The 14,260-nt window shown below is 40.1% G+C and overlaps 1 protein-coding gene across 8 annotated transcripts in view; it reads left to right on the plus strand.

Moving 5' to 3' along the window:
- NEBL (nebulette) overlaps positions 1 to 13,701 on the plus strand; it is a 310,491-nt gene extending 296,790 nt beyond the window's left edge. For all 8 annotated transcript variants that reach the window (XM_045511120.2, XM_010947807.3, XM_074358285.1 and 5 more), the window contains 2 exons: positions 6,515 to 6,621; positions 8,288 to 13,701. In XM_045511120.2, the coding sequence (XP_045367076.1) occupies positions 6,515 to 6,621; positions 8,288 to 8,464 (284 nt within the window). In that variant the 3' untranslated portion in view covers positions 8,465 to 13,701. The remainder of the gene's footprint in view (positions 1 to 6,514; positions 6,622 to 8,287) is intronic.
- The last annotated feature ends 559 nt before the right edge of the window (positions 13,702 to 14,260 follow it).

Raw genomic sequence — 14,260 nt, forward strand, 5'->3', positions numbered from 1 at the left:
TGGACTTAATTGTATTTTCTGCTGGAGTCTTAGCGTGTCTGTGGAAGTGGAGATTGTCACTATGCTGATGACGACTGGGGGAGGTAACATGTTTCGGGCAGTGTTCTACAAAATGATTTTGAAAATTGTTAAGTGGCATCATAATGGGGGTCTCCACTGCCCAGTGGGAAGGCGGCTGATGTCATATTCGGAGACCTGATGTGAACACAGACCTACAATTATTCGTACAGGATCAGGTGATTGAATGACAATTGCCCTGGGGAACTAGAGTTGCCTCTGTAAGCATGAGAAACCTGCCTTGCATATCTCCCCAAGCATTAAACCTCTTTTTTTCCCCCTTTTTTCTTTCCCTTCCCTCTGACTCCTGGCTGCCCCACGGCAGGAGTGCATAGCTCACTGCTGCATCTTCCAAGTTCAGATCAAGCCCCCACTTCTCCTAGAAGCTCCTCTCAGACCACAGTGCTTTTCCTCGCTTCTGAATTTCCAGTGCTTCTTTGTAAATTAATCTTATGCTATTTTGTCATTTCTTCCATCATCACTTTGGTGTGGTGTAGCCCAGAGTTTGGTTTCTGGAGTCAAGATTGTTGGCATTTAAACACTAGCTCCCACGTGGCTCTGATATTTTTGACCAAGTTACTGAATCTTGCTAACTTTCAATAGATTCTCTGTCTGTAAAATGGGCATTTACCATCTGTAAATGGTGACGATTATACCAGCTAAGGCTTGTGACGCGCTGGGCACAGAGCCTGGCATGGTGTAAGTAGAGGGACCAATGGTGCCAATTTGCTAAGACCAGAGGGGTTCCTGGGAAGCAGAACTTTCAGTGCATAAATCAGAAAAGTCCCAAGCAGACTGAGTTAGTCTCCTTAATTGTAAGCATTTCATTTACGTTATTCAAATTTTATTGTGTCCATATTTTGCATTCCTTGGGAATCCTATGTTACATCTTTCCTGCAGCAAGTTTCACAGAGGCACGTGCCCAGGCGTTTTAAAGATCTTCATGTATCCTACATTTTCTTAAAAGAGGTTTGCAATACCTTATAGTAATAAAACTCCTCTAAGACTAGACTAGAAAATGAAAACAGAGATGGCATGGGAGTCTAGAAGGAGGAACTGTTAGGAACGTAGCATTGGCTTGAGGGATAATTTTTGATTTTGCAAAGACATTTTAAAAATTGTACCTCAAATGACTGGAACAGTGCAGATAATAAAAGAGATTAACAGTTAGCTCCAGGAAAAAGCGATACATGGAAGAAAATAGAATCACAGATTGCTACTGTTAAATCAAGCGATCAAGCCATCCGGAAGCACCTCGTAGCTGCTGGGCTGTCTTGCTGCCCTTCTGTAAATCCAGCTGCTAAGGACACAGAGACACCTTCATGACCCACCACGCCACAGGCAGTGTGGGCTTCCCGTGGTAATGATCCTCCTCACCCCTCCACCCCCAGGTTCTTCCTTGGAATGAACTCAGCGGTGGGGGTGGGGTGGGTCCTGGGAGTCAGCCCAGGTAGGTGCAGAGCGCACAGTGTGTCTGTGTCACCGCTGAGAAGTGCTCAGCTTAGGAGATCCCGATCTTGTCTGGGGACCACCGCACACCTGCCCTGCCTTTGCCCTGCAGAAGACCTTATCAACCTGGTTAGGAGACAGGCCTCCTCTGGGGAGGAAAGGGAGACTTTATCATCATAAAGACATATTTTTGGCTGCAGTCTCCCTTTCCTCTTGGATGGTGACCAGGCCCTGACCTGCTCCGCCCCGGGAAGTGGGGGGTGGGCTTTAGGAGTCTGCCACCCACCGGTGGTGCCTCATGGCATTTCCTCGCCAGGCGTGCTGCACGTTGGCCTCCCAGTGATCCCATCGGGAGCCTCCTCTCGGCTCAGCTTTCTTCCCACGATCCCGGGCTGAGTCCCGGGTCAAACGTCTGCCTCCACGAACAGAAACAAGTCACGGGGCAGCTGGTGCTGTGCTTTATTTGGCCTGTTCCAGCTGCTCTCACAGAAAGTCCTAGATTGGGAGGATCGTCTGTTGATTTCTCACAGTTCTGGAGGCTGGGAGGCGGAGATCAGGGTGCCAGCATTGTCAGGGCTGGTGGGAGCCCTCTTCTGGGTCATGGACCACCACCTTTTCCTTGTTTCCTCACGTGGTGGAAGGAGAGCTGGCTAGGTCTCTGGCCTCTTCTCATAAGGGCACTAATCCCATTCACGAGGGCTCCACCCCCATGACCTTATCACCTCCCCAAGGCCCCACCTCCAAATACCATCATGTTGGGGGCCAGGATTTCAAACATATGAATTTGGGGGGATACAAACAGTCCATTGCAGGGGAGGAGAGGGAATTTGGGAGTAACATAAATAGTGTCCCATGTGCCCCTAAATTTGTCTCAGGTGGAGAAGAAGCAGCCGCCAGTAGCGTAGTTGTTCCTCACTGTGGCTGCCTATTTGAACCACTTGGAAGATGGAAAGGATAAAACACCAGGGTCCACTCACTCCCACTACCACCCCAGAGACATTTAATTAATCTGGGGGATTTGGACATAGCCCGCTTTTAAAACATCTCAGGTGAATTTCATGTGCAGCCAGGGTTGAAACTCACTGCAAGTGACCGAATCCTCCTCTTTCCTCCTTTCCTCCCCACAGTTCAGGGCCCATGCCGGAGATGAAAATTTAAAGTATGAAATAGCCATGATTGCTTTTATTTTTACATATGATTTCTAAAGTTTGAGCAATTATTTTGTATCATGATGTGTCACTATGCAGAGATGATCGTTCTGCTGCCTTCCTGCTTCATCTCCCAGCCTCTTTATTTTTATTCTCTAAAATGGGAGTAACACCTGTCTGTTCTGCTACTTAAGGGCAACACATAAAGCACCAGGCACACGGAAGATGCTCACGTGATACTCCCTGTCTCCCCCCACCTCCTCTGTGTACCTCCCCCAGAGTGGACATTTTTTGAGGGGTGCTTTTCTACTTTTATTTTGGGTGCTTTTCTTTGGTTCATTTACTTTAATCTTTGCATGTTTACATAAATGTCCTTATTGTTTTTCCAGTTTCAAATTTGTGAAGGTCCCTAAAATTTTTTCTTTCTTCATTTTCGACTTCTGTTTTATGATCTTCTTGTCTGCTTACTACTTTATCTTGGTTTTATCTCCTTCCATTGTAAGAATAAACCTTAAATAGGAAATATGAGTGTTGTCTGTTTGTGGAAGAATTTGCTGTGCACTAGAAGAGAGATTTTGGTTTTATAAATACTATGGGACATTTCAAATAGAGCCTGGAGTCCTTAGTGCTGGAGTCAGATTCCAGGTCTCTTGTCAATAAATCTTACCAATGCGAAGTGAAGGTTGTGTTTTGTTGTTGCCTTAGAATAATGAAAGCTATTGTTTTGTGGCTTTTATGTTTTGGAAATAGAAACCCCCAACCTCAAGAGTCTTGGGTTGGAAGAACATCACACCTTTATCATCATCTGTACCAAGGCTTGTGGCATCTGACCACTATTTAATAAAAAGGGCACTGTGTGTTCTTCTCTTTCATAAGAAGTCCGTGTTTGTGGCAAAATTAGGCTAACTTCTTGCTTTTGCAAAACCCTTTGAATTCCGTATTTTCGTGGAAGATAATCTCATACTCACATGGAAGAGCTATCTTTTACCCAGATTCTTAGTAAACCCAATTTCCAAAGCCAATGCTTGAAATTTTCCTTTTGCTTGTTTCACTTATGTTTTATAAAAAAAAAATTCATATAAAAAACAGAACAAGAAAACAAGCAATGTTTGTGCCTCTTTCTAAATTTGCTTTTAGTAAGTTGATTCCTCTGAGCTCTCAGTTATATTTTTCGTAGTCCTGATAGGGGTGTCCTAAAACCTCTTGTACTGTACCAGGTATAGGGGAGATAACAAGGTTTGATAACCCCAAAGAGACTTTGATTAAATAATGTACCTAGAGAGGAAGATGGAAAGAATTGATAAGGCATGAGGAGAAACCATACAAACAAGATAGAGTGTATTTACTCCAAGGTTTCTCACCCTAACCTCTCCTGCTCTCTCCAGCCCAACCATGTTTAAGACAAATATGTTACTTTCTCTGCCTTCTGTATTTGACAGTCGCTACAGATTCCCTTTGAAGGTCAGGTTCGAACAATTGAGTAGGCATGAACTCATTTCATTTTTAAAAGCCTAAATTAGAGAACACCGTTAAATGACAGTCCTAAGTAGTCAGTACTGATGGGCACTAGCTGGGGTTATGAGGTACAGCCTGTGCAAACATCAACGTATTACCACCTACGAGATAGCATATTTGAGATTTTTTTCGTCGTTGTCCTTTCCTGCATTTTTTCCAAAATATTTTAAGATGGTTGTGCTTGACACTGTACATCAAAATGTAAGATTTTAGTTAAAAGCGTAACAAAGGATTAAAGGCTTAATTTTTGTTTTAATTTTAAAGGGTTGCTTGTTTAATCTTAAGTATTTACCAATTCAATAATAATGGAGAAATAACTTGTTTAAATGGATAAAACCCAGTTCAGGACTGCTGGCCTGGGGATGCAGTTGGAGGCATTGACTAATAATGTATTGAAGGAAATGCTCTAAGTATCCGGAGCCATTTCCTTAATTGGGCAAAGGCCGGATGTACAGGGCCATCACTGCTCTGGGAAGGCAATTGTTTTTGTCTCTTATGCTTGCGTACTTTGAATGGAGGGGGCAGTGATAATTGTTAAAATTTATGCAAGCTTACCAAGTGACAGGCAAGGCCACAAGCTCTGTGCACACAGGGACTCTTAAATATTTGCTGATGGTCAAGAGGGTAAGTGAATGAATGGTCAATGCTTCTGGCTTCCAACACAAGGAAAAGTCTTTTAGTCAGAATTTAATCTAGATGTTTGTGGGAATTTCATTATTTTTTCATCATGAGTGAAGTTTTTTTTCTTTTCTTGGGGGAAATGGGGGAAGTAGTTAGGTTTTTATTAATTTATTTTAATGGAGGCACTGGGGATTGAACCCAGCACCTCATGCATGCTAAGCACACACTCTGCCACTGAGCTATACTCTCCCTCCTCTTCTTGAGTGAATTTTCACAATGTCCTTGACATCTATTGACATTAAATATTTACACCGAGTTGACAGAGTTAAAAAGTGCTAATTTCTGAAGTATTTGATGTTAAATCACTTTATAATATACTACTGGGCAAGTAAAGATCTTTCTCTAGAAAGGCATTAAATAAACACAGTTGTAACAACATTGTTATATGAATTAACTCAAGAACTATTTTTTAAAAATCCCCATTTAACCTAATATCATAATTATCTGGAGAACGGATTAACGATTTGTAATTTTCTGGTGATTAAACTTCCTTAAAGTCTGATGTTCTCATATATCATTAGAATGAATGTGCCACTTATAAAACATTAATTATTCATCATACCCAAGAATTACATCTGCTTTATTCTTTTATTATAATAACTGTCCTGAATAAATCAGCCTCTGATAATTACTTTATATACTCAACCTGATTGAACAAAGATGGCAACTTATTATGGATTTTTATAGCAGATATATCTATACAAGTTTTACTAGTGGATCATATAATTATTCAAAACACAATGAAGGGTATGCCTACTAAAATACTGCCATATAGCTCATGATTATGGTTAAAAATGCTGAAACATACTTACAGAGAAACACACACTCTACTGATTTTGTGGGATCTTATGTAGCTCCTGTGTTGGTTTCTCTAGAATTCGGTCTTCTTCAAAACTGGAGCTGTCTTTTACATGCCATAATTAGTGGTGGAAACAGCACAAACTAAGTGAATACTATCTTTTTTATGTAGAAGGATAATGTTTATGAAATTCTTTAAGTGGTTTGGTTCCTCAGGCTTTTGTAACATTATTCAGCTGACTTATAGCCAAAATACAGTGGGTAACTCATAGATGCTAAATGAAGTTTTCCTCCAAGAGTATAGACTAATTAACTGCTTAACAAACTTGCGTTGCTGAACATATGCTATGGTTACCATGTTTGTAGAGGTAGCATTCAGCTGTATGTCTCACAATATTGAAAGCATCCATTTTTAGGTATCCTATGAGAACAGTTATACTCTGTCATTGGTTTGACAATCCAGTTAAAGTCCTTTAAATTTCTTATTCTTATTTTGGAAAAATGCCTACAAGGATCACATGGCCAAGTGAAAAATGACTTTGTTAAGTGACTATGGGATATTTTTGTTCTATATTTGTGTTATTTTAATATAGCATCTGCAAAGGAGTAATACAAGCATTTCTAATACATATTTAACTGCATGTTAAACTGATTACCCATATATATCCTTCATTACAGAAATGTATGCTAATCGAGGGATCACTTATAACATCACTGCTCAAATTTCACATGGCACTGAAAATGGCATTTTGTTCCGGAATTGTCTAGCAAAGCATGGTGTCACTTAGGGCTGGGAAGGGGTTTTGTTTTGAGGCTGGGTTTAAGGACTCTTTGTGTGTGTGTGTGTGTGTCTGTTTAATGTCCAGCACCTGTTCTTCCCGGAGCCTACCAGCAGAGCCATTCCCAAGGCTATGGGTACATGCACCAGACCAGCCTGTCATCCATGCGGTCAGTGCAGCATTCACCACATCTGGTGAGTGTCCCCTTGAAGTGTTCCTTCTTCCCTGCTCTTCCCATTTTATCTCCAGAAGATAAATGCACACAGAATACAGTTGAATTGAATATGATGCCTTTTATATAAAGGATAAATGGTGACTTGTATCAAGACATATAGAAGTAAACTGTTGGGAAGGGAAGGCATGATGTAAAAACATGTAAACAATAAAACATACAAAGAATCTACCAAATGTATATCCTAATTGTTACTTCATGATTGGAAGTAGTCAATGATGATCTTCATCTAGTTAAAAAAGAGCACAAATATTTGGTCAAGTTAACTAGTTAGCTGAATGGCCATTGAAACCTAAATGTCATGGCCAACACATGTCTTTGAGTCCTCCCTCCTCCTGGAAATCCTGGAGTGCTGAGTCACTCATTAAATGGAGAGTTTGGAAGCAGTGTTCCAGGTCATTTAGCCAAATGTGGCTATCTTCTGCTGCAATTGCTCCTCCAAGTTCCTGCCACAGTCCCTTGGCCTTTGAGCCCTTAGAAGCAGGTGGCCCTTCTAAGCAGTTTGTAAGATATCTTTTTATTTAATATGTTTTTTTGAAGTATAGTTGACTTACAATATTATATTAGTTTCAGGTATACAACATAATGATTTAATATTTGTGTAGATTATGCACCATACAAAGTTATTGCAATGTTATTGACTATTTTCCTGTGCTATGCATTACATCTCTGTGACCTACTTATTTTTTTAATAACTGGTAATAAGGTATCTTTAATCACTCTAAAGTTCTTTGAATCTCAGCCAGTTTCCTCAGTCTGTGGATGCACTTGATCTTGAGATTGCCTGATGTTAATATTAGCTAAACTCTTGGCCTCAAATGAAAACAAATATAGTAAAACTCAATTTAAAGTTTCCTCATTATAGCAAGGATTTAATTATATGTACTTCAATATTCAGGACATTTATATGCTAAATTTCTATTACTGTGATACAGAACCTATTGAGTATATTATGGATTTTTTAAAATTTGCTTTAAATATTTTCAAGAGGAAACAAAAATTCTTGATAAAGTCCATTACCTCTGCCAGGGGACCAGTGGTAGTGACTTGTCTGCCACTGTGGTGGGTTTTGTTCTCTGAAGAATGTGGGCTAGGGGAGGATCTATGTAATCTAAGGTGTCTGGGCTTATCTGAAGCTGGAGGAGTTGGCTTGACTGCCTCAAAGCTTACTTTTTTTTTAATTTAAATTTTATTTTTTACATTTTTTTATTTTATTGGGTTTTAGTCAGTATACAATGTTGTGTCAATTTCCGGTGTAGAGCACAATTTTTCAGTCATACGTGAATATACATATATTCATTTTCACACTCTTTTTTACCGTGAGCTACCACAACATCTTGTATATATTTCCCTGTGCTATCAAAGCTTACTTTTTGATGGGCAGGCTATTGTATTTAGTGGCTTGCTCTGTCCCCATTCTGGCTGCAAATATTATGCCTTTTGCTAGACTAGTGAACTTGAACACAATTAAGACAGACACCAGGGTCTGATTTGCAGAACTCCAGAAACAGATGTTTTTGGAAAGATCCCTGGTGGTTCCTCTATGTGTGGGTTGGTTTGTCGTGATGGGCATTTGCAGCCGTGACTAGTTTCATGTCCGCCATGTGACCCCATCTTTCCTTTCCCAGAGGACCTACCGAGCCATGTACGATTACAGTGCCCAGGATGAAGATGAAGTGTCCTTCAGGGACGGCGACTACATTGTCAACGTGCAGCCCATCGACGCCGGCTGGATGTACGGCACGGTGCAGAGAACTGGGAAAACGGGAATGCTTCCAGCGAATTACATCGAGTTTGTTAATTAATCCTTTCTCCTTGCCCTTTGAGCTTTCTTCTAATGTATACTAAGCCTAATCTTTTTAAAAGATAGCAGATACTTTTAAGACAACTTGGCAGTTATTTTACTAATAGTCTATCCTTCCTTTGACAATTAGACACACAGGTACCAGGAAGAAGGAATGACTTCTGGGCTGAAAACAGCAGCATTTTCGGTAATTCGTACAAACGAAATAATTAGGTCTGGAGACCTGGTGCTGCTAATTGTGTTAATGGTTTCTTTGATTGGCTATTGAACCCTTCTGGGAAAATGTATTTTTGTAGACTTTAATAGAGATGTCGATTGTCCCTTAAATGTAACAAGTATATGAAACTTCTTAGCTGTCACTTTGGAATCACCAGAAGCCAATTCTCTTAATTCAATAACACAGCCAATAATTTAAAAACCATTTTGCTTTTGAGTCATGAGGCAATTTCCAATTCAAGTGAAAATTGCCAAATGTAATAAATGTCAGTGGTGGCAGAATGACAGTTTGGTTAAAATTATATGGCCTTGTGGCCTTAGGGATCTAGAAACTTCTACCGAACAAAGAAATTTCCTCATTCCCTGGGCCGACTTGGGTCTACTTATTTCTCATTTGTACCGAGGCATATCCTGCTTTCCACTTATGTTCTGTGAACCCAAGTATATATGCTTGGCTCCAAAGAATGTCAGGACCAAATACCTTCACAGCTACTCTGCAAAGGGCAAATTTTAAGGTCATCTCTGTTATTTCCCTGATACTAATAGCTTTTACCCTGTTGCATGTCCCGTAGGTTCAAGCTTCTGTAACATAGGCAGCCGCACTGCCCATTTCTGTTATTAAAACAAAAAGCGTGGCTGATATCTAAAAGCCGTCTCCTCTAGCCGCCAGCTCATCAGAAAAACATAACTTGAAAAGTTGCTTGAGATTCCCCTGCTGCATTGCACTCTAGTTTTGAGGGATTTACACCTTAGGAAATAGATGTATACTCTAGCAAATAAGTGATTTAGACATTTATTGAACACCTTTCATTAACTTAATGCCACTGTTGATCTAAAAGCAAAGAAAACTTCATAGGAGCCAGTGACAAAGTCGAATTACGAAATGTGCTGGAGGAAACCAGTGAACAAAAAATTATCAGCTCCACGCAGAGAGACAGAGGATCTGGTTTCTTCTAGTGGAAAATGGTATTCAGATTCTGGACTGGAAATCTAGCCACCGAAACTGGTTAACGAAAAGACTTCCTTTCCACTTTCTGGTTTTTATTTTCTAAATCACATTCAAGAGATGAGGTAGAAAGGACACCAGAGATCTGAGGTACAGGCCCACCTACCTGTTCATTAGAAAAAAATTGTTGTCACATTTTCATTTTCAAATGAGTGACTTTGCAGGCTCTTGTTGGATTCACAGCCATGACCGTCATGTCATGAAGTTTTACCTGGAGTCCCCAGTCAAGATCGCTGGAGAGATGAACATTAGTCAGCAACTCTGTGTTTTTCTGATTGTGCCATTTATTGGGACTTGCAACAGGGTAGCCCTCATATATGGTCTGACTCTATAGTTGTGATGAAACTGAAAAAAGCAGAGTTACAAAAATGTAATCAAATGCCTGGGTCCTGGGGATATCTGCCTTATGTGATATGTTCAAAGAAGTTAACAAAATATCCCTTAAAATACCTTTTATGGAAACGTGTATTAGTCCAAAGGCAAACATTAATTTATTTATACCTTTGAAAAGTAAGCGGATACTTTTGAAAACCTGTAGTCTTATTTATCAGGCTGAAAGAGTAATTAAATAAGCTTTATTACACTCAAGCTGCATCAGCATGACACTGACATAAAGTGGAAAAGAGAAAAATTCAGGCAAATAACTAGAGATTTTTTTTTTTGAGGGGATTTTACAGATGACCACATAACCAGTTTGGCTGATTTGGCTGATTTTCTATGATTGAAATGGCCAGTTGTGATTTAATTGACTGAACCCCATATCTGTTTTGTTGTCTTATGCACAAACGTACAAAGACAAGTGGAACTTGCAATATTCTTGCAAAAATTTCTGTGCATTAAAACTGAGGGCAGTAAGCTTGCTTAGTTTTATTATACCATTAAGTAAATATTTATGATTCACCCAGACAGATCACTTTTTTGGTGATTATAAAAAAGAGTAGTTTTTGATTAAATTTGCACACTAAATGTCAGACGGGTACAATTTTTGATAAATAGCACATTTATAGGAAGCTCAAAGGAGACTGACTTGAAATGATGATTATTTATCGGGGAAGTTACCATAAAGGAGCAGGATGTTTCATTGTTTTTCTCATTTGCTGATTTCAAAATCGGATTCACTGAATGTAAAAATCAATATAAAAGTCAATACTTATTTGGGGAATAATTCTAACATTTTCTGCTTCACACAGTGCATAGCCAGATGTTTCTGCTTCAAGCGTTAAGGAATTAAGATTTTATCAGGATTTAACTAGAGGGTAGTTAATTTATAAAGACTGAGGGAGAACGAGATGTCACATGTCCCTGATGCTATAACTTGACAGTCATCACTGTTACTAAGGCCTGTCGGGATATTAAGCATTTCAGTGGAAATATAGGAAAAAATATATGTAGAACCAAAGTGCTATTTTTACAACATCATTTTCAAACCTACATTCCTGAATAGCTTTCCCCCTTTCCACACACCCCTTCACACCTTCGATTTGGCAACAGATGCTTCATACATGACACTAATAGCTCAAGATGGGTTTAAAAATCAAGTCTTTTAAAAATCAGGTCAAAGAAGACTGTGCAAATGCCCCAGCACAGAGAGCATGCACAACTTTGATGTGTTCTCAAGCCTGATAAATAAAGCACAAGGGCAGATTGACATGCTTTGAACAGGTTCCGAAAACAGAGCTGTACGTGGGTTACCTCTCTCTCTTGAGAGAGGATCGGAGCAACAGAATCTATTGCTCTGGGTGTAAGTTTTTGTAGTAAGTAACTTTACTAATTCTTGTTCTCGAGGAAAGCTTTCTATTTCTAACCTGTGGCAAGACGAATTCTTCACGTCTTCTTGTTGTCATTCACACCCCCGCAGTGTAGCCCACTCTGAGATCTCTGAGATATTTACCTGCTTGTCAGATCTCTGCGCGTCCCTGCATCTTCTCAGGCCTCCCCCCACGTCCAGAGACCGCACGGGAACTTGCAAGCACGATTTCCAGGAGCACATTGTGTGGATATGGGTGCGGTTAGACCGGCCTCTGTCTTGCCCCTGGGTTCATTGTTTGAGGATGATGGAGATGCAGTTTTGGCAGGTGTACCGCGGTCTTCCTTTCCTTTTCCTCTCCGTGTTGAGCTAGGCAGCACGCTGGCATTTGGGAAGCAGACGTTTAGAAAACAGACAGTGGAAGCTCAAGAGGTACATCTCTTTTTTCAGGTTTGTTTGTCCATCTCCAGTCGAATGTTTTTTGTGAAAAGCTAAAGACAATGTGTGTGATCCTTTAATAACACCCCCCTCTATATAGAGTGGATATAGTTTATACCAAAAGTATAATATAGAGATATAAAAACATCTAGGTGCCTTTTTGATCACGCTTGTTTATTTGCTATGGTCTTGGAAAGCAAACCGAGCAAGCAAGTTTCTGCCTGTTCTATGGTAATATTTTATTACAGGATTGATATTTTTATGGTGGGAAAGTGAGGTGCTCCTGACAGACATGAAAGGTGATAGCTGATTCTGTTTTCCCTCTAGAGGTTTAGAACTTGAGAAAATACTGACCTCTTCCATCTATTTCTGAAAGATTCTTTGTGGATTTATATATAGTTGAGACGCATAAACATTAACTTTAGGGTTGAGATTTAAAATACCTATGGTAAGGTAGAAGAATGATGCGAGGAGGCTGAATTCATTACACAAGATGAAATTCACTCCATAAATCCATTATACCTTAGGTCTTTGCTTCTGATAAGCTGACAGTGGCTGGAGTGTGGTTGTTTTGGGTAAGGCGGCATGGAAGTGAGAAAGCTTTAGTTAATAAGAAGTTCTATAAGCCAAGCTGAGAATGCTAAAATGAAAGTCTCTTTCGGAAGTATCCCATGCTCATTAAGGTTCTTTCCAGGCAACTGTCAACTAGTGATAATCAAAAAAATCACGGCCTTGTATGACGCTTCTGTAGCCATCATTCCACAATGCTTAGACTCCTGGAATCCACAGGCCTGGAAAGATCTCCTCAGCTGTCCATGTTACTCCAGTACATTCATGGGGGTTCTATGTGCTTTTTGTGTTTGACGTATGGTACCCAGTTTGCATAGTATACACTTCTTTGTAATCCGGTTGCTGTTAAGGATGCTTTACTTTAAAGGAAAAGAGAAAAGTGCACCGTAGTCCCGATTTTTCAGTGTCCACACGGTGAGTGGATGAGCATTTAGAAGCAGCACTGAGCGTGTTACAGGCCGTGTGTGGGACTGTTGACCTCTGACCTGTGATAAAAGTGCAAAATCGAGTCATTGTGCAGATTGGCTTCTGTTTGCTTCCAGACATGTTGAATTGCGGTTGGTGTTTAATTTTGCAAGGTCGTACTGACTTTGAGAGCATACAGTTTTATCGGAGACACTTCATGTTTTTAAAACGAAGGGGCTCACGGAAGGATACAATGTTATTAATATAATTTGGCTTTTGTTGTGCAAATTGTTAACACCAGCTATTAAAATATATTTTAGTAGAAATGCTTTAATTCATGTTTTTTTCCTCTACACTGTGAATCTTTAAGCCTTGGTGGACTAGAGCAACATCGTGCTGCCCAAAGGACTAACCTATGCAAACTAGTTCACATTTTAGTGGTTGTCAAGTAGTTGTGTAATGAGACATGGTTTCCCCCCATGTAATGTACAGCAGCGCTGAGGTAACACGTTAAGCCTAGCATCATGTATGTATAGTACAGTTCCTCACAAACCCTTCAAGGCTACCGTAATCTTCAGCATTACCACGCGTGTAAGAGCAGATCACTGATTTATCTATTAAAGCAACTGGAACGATGTCAGGACAAGAATGACAGATGGATGCATCAGCCCTGGCTTCCACGTGGTCACTGCAAGTGTTCTCCTGTGACAGAACCGTGTTCTCAGATGCACTCTCTCCAGGGTATTATTATTCTGTGTCTTCTCTCTGTATTTGTAAAACATTATAACGCTTTAATTTCCTATCTCTACACCTTCGGTTTGCTTAAATAAATGCAGGATATAACAAAATGGTTCCACTTCTTGGTTCTCACCTTGGTTTCTTGGAGCATGGGTCATTGATAATGCTCGGGGGATGGGTTTATCATGACAACTCACGTCGAATCGCCTCGAAGGTGTGTGCTGGCTTCAGTGTGCGTACATGGGCGAGTCCTCCAAAATTCGTCCTCCTCCCCCAATACACTTAGTTTTTAATAATAACAATATTATGCTTTGTCAAGCAGTCCCTCTCTGATTTTATATCAAAGTACTGCAATAATACATCGTCGTAGTTCACGTCTTTCAAGATTACATTCCTCATATGTCCTCACTAGTACGGTTTTAATTTTCTCATATTTGTAAGATGAAAGAAACAGCTTGCAGCAGAGAATAGAAAGTGCACAAGCTGAGTGCATGAAACGGAGAGATGCTCTGACTTCCCAGCCAAGAATAGCTCATTTATCATCGAGCAAAATTGCTTTTCCTCCTAGTTTCCCCGTAGCTGGAAAAAGTGAGTTAGTCCCTTGTTTTTGCCCTGATATAAATCTATTGAGACTAGGATCTGAACTTTCTTGTATTATTTTGTACAAGTTCCTCTTT

The sequence above is a fragment of the Camelus bactrianus genome, chromosome 35 (genome assembly GCF_048773025.1).
Source record: "Camelus bactrianus isolate YW-2024 breed Bactrian camel chromosome 35, ASM4877302v1, whole genome shotgun sequence".
Taxonomy (NCBI): Eukaryota; Metazoa; Chordata; class Mammalia; order Artiodactyla; family Camelidae; genus Camelus; species Camelus bactrianus.